This window comes from Phoenix dactylifera, chromosome 8, assembly GCF_009389715.1.
Source record: "Phoenix dactylifera cultivar Barhee BC4 chromosome 8, palm_55x_up_171113_PBpolish2nd_filt_p, whole genome shotgun sequence".
In the NCBI taxonomy this organism is placed as follows: domain Eukaryota; kingdom Viridiplantae; phylum Streptophyta; class Magnoliopsida; order Arecales; family Arecaceae; genus Phoenix; species Phoenix dactylifera.
Window position 1 is genome coordinate 5,932,562 of NC_052399.1, and position 8,318 is coordinate 5,940,879.

General features: G+C 40.3%; 2 protein-coding genes across 3 annotated transcripts; both read left to right on the forward strand.

Annotated features, from left to right (window-relative positions):
* The first annotated feature begins 2,131 nt into the window (after positions 1-2,131).
* Positions 2,132-4,492, forward strand: LOC103720960 (reticulon-like protein B4). The gene is made up of 5 exons (XM_008810942.4): positions 2,132-2,253; positions 2,983-3,163; positions 3,693-3,876; positions 3,979-4,048; positions 4,142-4,492. Exons 1-5 carry the CDS (start codon positions 2,151-2,153, stop codon positions 4,309-4,311), a joined length of 708 nt encoding a protein of 235 aa, XP_008809164.2. The 5' UTR covers positions 2,132-2,150; the 3' UTR covers positions 4,312-4,492.
* A 960-nt stretch (positions 4,493-5,452) lies between these two features.
* On the forward strand, positions 5,453-7,926 carry LOC103720973 (transcription factor PHYTOCHROME INTERACTING FACTOR-LIKE 15-like). Of its 2 annotated transcripts, none has more exons than XR_005512753.1 (6): positions 5,453-5,992; positions 6,086-6,163; positions 6,252-6,317; positions 6,702-6,767; positions 6,863-7,433; positions 7,796-7,926. XR_005512753.1 is itself a non-coding variant. In XM_039128802.1 (6 exons), the coding sequence occupies exons 1-6, from the start codon at positions 5,693-5,695 to the stop codon at positions 7,802-7,804; spliced, it is 954 nt and encodes a 317-aa protein (XP_038984730.1). In that variant the 5' UTR covers positions 5,453-5,692; the 3' UTR covers positions 7,805-7,926. The 2 variants fall into 2 exon arrangements, 1 of the variants encoding a protein (XP_038984730.1); XM_039128802.1 differs by having other exon boundaries at positions 6,863-7,297.
* The last annotated feature ends 392 nt before the right edge of the window (positions 7,927-8,318 follow it).

Here is an 8,318-nt window from a genome sequence, read left to right on the forward strand (position 1 = left end):
ATCATAATCTCATCTAAACTTGATATAGCATCCATGTGATCAAGCTCCTCTCGCTTCAAATCTTTCTCTTTAAACCAATTTTGTTCTGCTTCCGAATTTTTAGAGAAGCCTAGAATTAAAATCTACTCTTTGGAAAATTTTTGTTTGTAATGTCTTACCTCACTAGAACTTGAATGGATACCCGCAAAAATATCCAATGCTTTCTTCAGCTTTTGTGTATGTTGGATATGGAGATAAGTTTTCTATCAATTAAAACTTGAATAATCTATATCACCTTTCTAGATTTGAAATTCCTCCTTCTCACAACCTTATTGTTGAGGGTATCTATTGGTATCATTTTGAAATCATCCAAGATATCCCATGAATCTTATCCTATCAAATAAGACTTGACAGAACTTTCCAAACTAGATTACAGGTGTTATTTAACTTACAGAAAGAAGTCGTAGTAGCAAAAGCAGCAATATTGATATTGCTGATGTCAAGCATGTTGAACCCATTAAGAAAGAAGGCAGTAGCATCAATTATGATGATCCACCTCTTGAATCACCAAAATAAGAATCCATATGCTTGCACCATTGCATAACGAATTATTTGAAGCACTTCAACCACGTTGAGCTATAAATACAGAAACCACCAACAATCAAGTCGTCACTCTAAAAATCGTGCTCTGAATAAATCTAATTAAAGTCACAAACTGCTCGACCACTCTCCGACCTCACTCTAATAACATGTAGAATGATACGCTACCTGAAATATATCGACCGTGTTGGCCAAAGATCCAAAACGAACGCTAAACACACACAAAAAAATATTTTCAGAAAATTGCAAGGAAAAAATAATAGTGAAGGAAAAAAATGGGAAGAGAAAATAAATTTATTTTAAAAGAAATAAAAGTTGAAATAAAGAGTTTGGCTTTCTCTTATAAAAAAGCCTTACATCTTTTCAAGATGCTTTACCTCATCCAAAAAAATGCTCTCCAACTATTCACGAAACTACTCTCTCCCTATTTATAAAATCATAATCTCTCTCCACTACACGACAAAAAAAATTACTATCTTACTATAACTAAAAAACAAACTCAAATATATTAAGCCCAATTCTCAACCTAACTTAATATGAATATGAATCCTAAAGCCATTAAGACTAATGAGCAATTGAACAGAAATCCTAAATTTCTAATTGAATTAGGACCTAGCAATGAATCTCAACATCTAGTTCCCAATCTAATTAAGTACAACAAATAGTGCAAAACCTAGTATGGTCATCTATATAATAATAAATCAGAACATCAATTGGCAAATGATAGAAAGACAAAAAAAACTGAAGATTTTTCTTAATTCAGAAAGTGTTAATGCTAATATTGCACTCGAGAACTATATATCCTTTTATCCATTTAAAAAATAACAAGGAGTTGCAGGAGATGTCAATATTTACATGCAGAACTACGCAATTCATAGATTTTCCATTTTTTATTGCAACGATGGCTTCACCTTCGCTGTTGTACGGTCTGTGAAAAAGCTTGTACATGGGCATAATCCCATTTCCTGACGGATTAAATGGGATAGAAGTCTCAGAGTCTCAAAGTAGTAGCAGACTCGGCCAAAGCAAAAAGTTTCTGTAGTGCTCAAGCTGATGACAAGTTTAAATCATTTGCAACCTTGGTGCAGAAAATTTTACCGAAGCCAGTAGATACTTGCATTTTTACTGGTAGGTGGAGCCGCCTCCATTTTAACGAAGCTTGTGTGCAGGGGGATTGACGGGGCCCTCAGGACAGCGTTGTCCGAGAATCAGAGAGAGAGTTGGCATCAAACTCAAGTCTAGCCTTCGTATTAAACCTCCCATGAAGTAGAACATTATACCTCAGATCACGTCCAGGGAATGACCAAAGCCAAGCTATCCTTTCCTTCCATCTCTGTCTTCTAAGGAGAATCAGAGAAAAAGTTGGCATCAAACTCAAGTCTAGCCTTCGTATTAAACCCCCCATGAAGTAAAACATTATACTCAGGACACGTCCAGGGACCGATCAAAGTCGAGCTATCCTTTCCTTCCATCTGTCTTCCTTGCGTACCAAGCATAGGATCCAATGCAAGTCTTTATAACAGCCCACTTTCCCTCCAAGGCTAGCAAAAACCGTCCCAGATCTCACAACCATGTCAAGTTCTTCATCATCCACGTCTGATGGCCGCCCATCGACCTCCAAAAAACTCTTTGGTCGGGAGAAGCCTCTTCATGATCTTCTAGGTGGAGGAAAAGGTATCATCTTTTCGCGTCATTCAAGACTTCTAAAATAATATGCTTAGAAGCATGAAATCATGGTTCCTCGGAGCACTGAGACTCCCCTGATAAGAGAATCCCTCTGTAAACATTGCCATTATTATTGAGCCAATGGACGCTATTCGCCGAGTCAAGCACTTGACTGAATTTTTCGAAACAAAACAACGACAAAAAAGATCTAAGAATATATAGTGGTACGTAACAGGGCATTTAGTTCATTATGTTACTGTTACTTGAGTACCATAATCGACTAACATTGCTATTTTACTGTTTCTCCGTGAATTGAAGCTGTTACTATTGCACCCATCCTTTTGGTCTAGAAAATCTATGCTACTCCATAGAATAAAATACTACTTCTAAAATGATATGGACACTTGAATCAGTCCTGGGCACGTATGATGCACACGCACGTCAAGGTAAAGCACTAACAGAAGTAGACTTGTAATCTCCTATCTGATAAATGCTCCTCATTGATGGAAGCTTAAAGACTCATAGGTGATGGCTCAGAATAATTAATTTGCACTATAGTATTAGACAGTATAGTTAATCATGACATTGTTATATAAATATCAATCATGTATCTGTCTACCATAACGAGATCTTCGAGACTATTAATTATAATGATTGTTAGAATGTTTAAACTTCTAACTGCAATTATTTTGAAACATGAAATAATAGCAATGACTACTCAAATCCTTGGCTGCACAGGTGCTGACATTGTTCTATGGAGAAACAAGCCGTTATCAGCAGGGATACTTGCTGCGGTTACTGTGATATGGCTACTCTTCGAGGTGGTGGGATACCATCTTCTCGCACTCCTTTGCCACATGACTATTGTAGCTATGCTAGCGGTCTTCATTTGGGACAATGGAGCAGATCTGGTTAAACTGTAATCTCCTTGGCCCTGTTCTTCTTCTTTTTCTTCCCCCTTTTTTTGATGGAATTCATTTCTGAATGTCCACTGCAAGCAAGGTAATATAAGAGTTATATATCTATCAAAATAAAATTTTTCAGCTATCAATATATTCTTAATTTGCTGCATCCGAGCTTAAAACTACTCTCGTTTCTCCAGCAATACTTTTAATGCTTAGTTTAAACTAGAGCAATGCACGGCGAGTTGAACTTCAAATATCTCGAAGTAGGCACTCAAAAGCTAGTGCTAACAAACTAGTGCCCGCTCGAGCATTTCCTCTGCTGACTTTGCCACTTAAAGCTATGTAATTTAGCTAGACACTGTCAATCTAAACTCAAGATTTTGTGGGGCATGCATAAAAGATAGTAGGCATCTTCTTTTTATTTCGTTTCCTCAAGAAGTAAAGAGGAAGCCGTCCTGTCTTACGTGAGTATATATCTAGCATGATACGCCGTTGCATAGGATCATGAGTACCAAATTAACTGCTAGACTTAATGTGTTCCAGGCCTTCTCCCTCGATCCCTGGAGATTACTTACCAGTAGCAGCCTTCAGAGAAGTTGTGCTGACCTTCAAAGAAGTTGTGCTGACCTTCAAAGAAGCTGTGCCGACCTTCCAATCCATGTTTTATGGCTTTATGTTCTTGCTCCGTAACATTGCATATGGAAAAGATCTCAAGTCGCTCCTCTTGGTAAATGATTCTATTCCCTCCTGGCGTCTCTTTCCTATGCAATTCTTGAAGTGTCCTTTACAAACATAGCGACATTTAATCCTACTTCTAATTTTCCTACAGGCAGTTGGTTCTCTCTGGTTACTATCAGTGATAGGAAGCTGTTGGAGCTTCCTTGGTCTCCTATATTTTGGTAAACTGTGCAGAGTACCTCTATACCCAAAGCTTTGTATGCACCAACTAATTTCAAAATGGAGATCTCATTGAGGGCCTTGGCTTTTTGTAGTCTGTCTCTGCATTCAGACGCTGCCTGCTTTATACGAGACATATGAGGACCAAGTGGACGATCTAGCGAGCAAGGGAATCCATCATCTAAAAGAACTTCTGAAAAAATTTCGTGAGGATTACCTCCCCACAATTCCAAGAGGCTCGGTGGAGGAAAAGAAAGTCCAGTGAACATCTCAGCTTTCCACTGGGTCGACAAGATTCGTCAACAACTAGTAATAAATATATATTCTTTTCTTTACAGAGGATCTCAGATGTGTCGACGTGCCTTATTTAAATTGTGAAGTGACTTCTCACAAAATGTTACATATTTATAAGAAAATGCATGGAAAAATTGACTGCCTTCTCCTTCCCTCAAACCTTCCATCGATGTTGGAAATCCTCTGATTTGATCAACATGGAACTGTGGCATCTATTAGTTTGATATGGACAATGTGAAACCCCTTTTATCTCAAACTTCATCAACATATCTGATAGAATTAAAGGGAACTAAAAGGAATCAATAGCTCTTGATCAAAGAAAGATTTGGTAGGTGAAAAATGTAGAAAACCTAGCCAGAATACCTGGTTAAATAGCAAATGATCGGTGCTCTAATGCATTTTGAGACCCGAGCTTATTGGAATCAGGTAAATCCCACATTATAACTAGCACCAGGTGCCTGTGATCCACGTAAAGAGATGCATGGATGTGAAACAATTCCTATGCGTCCTTATAAGAAAATATAAAATATATAAATAAATCTACTTCATCCTATTAGCGCAAAGATATTAGAGCAAGGATCCTGAGTTTGAATCCTGTCTCCGTACTCTTTAACTCCATTACTAAAAAAATTTACATGATGATTTCAACGTTCCTTGGTGCATCCACATTTTTAGCAGCTGCGCTTATCTTATTGCTCTGTTTCGAGCAGAAGCTGAACTGCCCATAGGGAAAGAGTGGGTATACAATTGGCACAATAGGAAAAAGAATGATGCTTTGGAGTATGGTAGCAGAGACAATAATACACTATGAGAGAGAACTTCTATGAGGTTCCTTTTAGATTGATGATAAAAGAGAAGGATTCACAGAAACTTGGTTTCAGCTACAGTGGCGAGAATGATGAGGGCCATGCCATGAGCCGCCGAGTAAAACGGGCAAATAAAACGCGGTTGAAAACGAGCCGTCGAGTAACCTGCTTCGTGTCAGCTCCACAAAAGAAGGGGGAGCTGCTATTTCCCCACCCCAAAATCCAACAGTCGTCGCCCGGTTGGCTGCCCGCGAGCCATGACGTTTTCCCGACTCTCCTTCGCGACACATAAGCAAAACACCGACCCCCCCGCCGCCCTCGCCCAAGTCCCCACCCGTCGCCCGTTACGTTACACCGCGCCGCCTCTCTATCTCCTCCTCCACCATGCGCGAGTCCCCGCGTGGCGTGTCGGAAATGGCATACCACCATAACCTTACATTACTACTCCGAGCACCACACGGGCTACCAGTACTTGCTGTACCCCTCTGTTTCAACTCCCAAAGGCTTTAGCCTTAGCCTCTTCTTGTTCTACTGTAGAGAAGCGATATGACGAACCGGAGCTCGTCGCCGTGGGGCTTTCAGGAGGCCGGAGAGGACGACGATGACGCGATTCCCCGGCAACCGTCGGCTCTGATCGTGTCCTCCGATATGGACTACTTCGCGGAAATCCTCGGCCCCCTGTCTCCCGTCGGCGACGCCCACTTCTCTCTGCACGCCACCGCCACCTCCGGGGTGGTCGGCGTGGGGGAGGAGGGGGAGAGCTCGGGAGAGTTCGAGAAGGGGAGTTCGAGCGGGACCAAGAGCGACGCCATGGGCTTGGAGGACCCTCGCAGCGGCCCGAGTCAAGTAAAAAAAAGAAAAAACGCTTCTTCTTTTTTTTTACAAAGAAAATAGCTTCTTTGATGAAGTGGGAGAATATAAAATGTTTTCGAAATTTAGGAGGTTGAAAGGAAGCGGGAGATTTCGAGGAAAAGGAAACGGAATCGGACGTCGCAGATGCACAACCAAACAGAGAGGGTAGGAAGTGATTATGATTCTATTTTGTTTGTCCATGGTTTTAGAATTTTCTTGTTTGGGTGGTTCTAAGACTTCGTTCGTGGAGCAGAGGCGGAGGGATAAAATAACAGCAAAATTGAAGGCATTGCAGGAGCTCATACCCGGTTCCCACAAGGTAAGATGTTGTGGTTTTAGGTTTGTTTCTCTAGAGGTAGATGCTTAAAGTACAGGCAAGTCTTCCTCCCTTTCTCTCAAAAAAGTTTTAAGCCTACTAGAGCAAAAGGGATGGGGTTTAAGCTCAATTTATTATTACGAAGGAAGCTCCAAGCAAATTTTCCAGTTTTAGTAGGTCAACTATGTATATTCATGCTAAAAATGATGTTGTTTCTGAGATATTCTTCAATTTTGAGAACTCAAGAACTGGTATATGTGGCTAAGATTTTCATTCATGATTTTTTTACCCTGCTTCGATGTGCAGTTCTTTGATTTTCATTTCAAGAAGCTTCTTTTTTTTTTTTTGAGGACAATTCATGCAGCTAAAGTTGTTCCTAAATTGCAGTTGGACACAGCATCTATGCTGGATGAGGCTATTGCATACATGAAATCCCTTCAGCAACAAATTCAGGCAAAAAGAACTTACTTTATTTTCATTGTCATGGTATAATATAATGTCTAATTTATCATCCCAACTGTTGCTCTTATTGATGATTTTGGATCCAGATCATGTCAGGTGCCGCTCTGTATCAAGCTCCATTTCTGTCACCTGCTGCAGTGCAGTGCCTGGGCGCACCTCAATTCCCTCCATTCTCATCTTCGGGACCATATAATGCCATGAGCCTGGGATTCGGAATGGGAATGAGTAGCATCGCTTGTTCAATTCGGCCCCCTCTTTTGTCCTCCCTTTCTCCATTGCCAGCCACGAGTTTGCTTCCCATGCCCACCTTAAACTCCATTCCGCACTACCGTTCACCATTGCGTGGGCATTACATGCCTTTCGCTTCATCACCAGAATTTCCAGCATCTGTGGTCACGCAAGCCGCTCGTAACCAAAGTTCGCAGGCGGAGTCCTTCAGTTCAATAAATCAAGCAGAAACTGGTCGTCAAGAGATGCAGTCAGTCATTGCAGATGACCTACAAATCCCAGCGATCACCCAGGTCTAAGTTCACATGTTCTCCCTCAGTCTTTCCAATTGCCTACTGACTCTAGCTTTTCACTATTTTTCTCTTCTTTCTCAAGTTAATTGACGTGGGACAATTGCAAGAGGGCAATGAACCTGACGCTTTGTAGGAGGTTATTCTCTCGCTTTTTCTTGTATGCTTTCTTAAAGACCATTTGAGCTCATGTGTTTGTTGGCGACAACCGACTGTTAAAATCGCCACTGTCCTAAAAGCTTAAGCTGATAGGATGAGATAGATTTATTTATATATTTTATATTTTTTTGCACTCTCCCTCACATGTGGGCTGAACTTTTCTTTAATGGGTGAGCCCAACATGTGAAATTTTTAATAATGGGGTTCAAAAGTGCGGAGACAGAGTTCGAATTCAAAATCTCTACTCTGATACTATGTTGAAATTACCATTTATTTTGAAAGCTTAAATTTATAGAATGAGGTAGATTTATTTATATATTTTATATTTTCTTACATCGACAGGCCAAGTAGATGAGCTTTGGTTGAAGATGAACGTATGTACAGATGTTGCTGTCATAACCAGACATTATTTCCTTATGTATATGCTGCTGAGGTTTACCGAATCTTAGGGTAATCTGAGATAAATTTTGTCATGTGAAGACTCTGATCTATTAGCCTACTCTTTCTGTGAAATGCTCTATATGATACTTGTTCTTTATTTATCAAGCATGTCGTTCGCATAAAGTCAACAAACATACTCTGTGTGAGAAATAGCTCGTTTCAGAGGGGGGAGAAAGGGATGTGCTTCATACATCGGTTTAGAACTTAAATGATATCATCAAAGCAAAATATCAATAATTTTAAGTATTTTTTGAGAGGAAGGGAGGCAATAGCCACCCAGCTATGGGTGAAGGAAAACACTTTTTACAACTAGGTGAGCAGCCTTTCTTAAGAGCTGTTCAGCATCAGATCAGATCAAACACAACATACAACCACGAACAGAGAAAAGAAATGAAAGCAGAGAAAGCCACGGCCCAGCAGATCA

Excerpts from the sequence above, each read along its gene's own strand:
- LOC103720973 (XM_039128802.1), top strand. The coding sequence starts at position 5,693 with ATGACGAACCGGAGCTCGTCGCCGTGGGGCTTTCAGGAGGCCGGAGAG. Across the intron at positions 5,993-6,085 it reads CTCGCAGCGGCCCGAGTCAA|GAGGTTGAAAGGAAGCGGGA; the intron begins GTAAAAAAAAGA and ends TTCGAAATTTAG. Across the intron at positions 6,164-6,251 it reads TGCACAACCAAACAGAGAGG|AGGCGGAGGGATAAAATAAC; the intron begins GTAGGAAGTGAT and ends TTCGTGGAGCAG.
- LOC103720960 (XM_008810942.4), top strand. The coding sequence starts at position 2,151 with ATGTCAAGTTCTTCATCATCCACGTCTGATGGCCGCCCATCGACCTCC. Across the intron at positions 3,164-3,692 it reads GGAGCAGATCTGGTTAAACT|GCCTTCTCCCTCGATCCCTG; the intron begins GTAATCTCCTTG and ends AATGTGTTCCAG. Across the intron at positions 3,877-3,978 it reads ATCTCAAGTCGCTCCTCTTG|GCAGTTGGTTCTCTCTGGTT; the intron begins GTAAATGATTCT and ends ATTTTCCTACAG.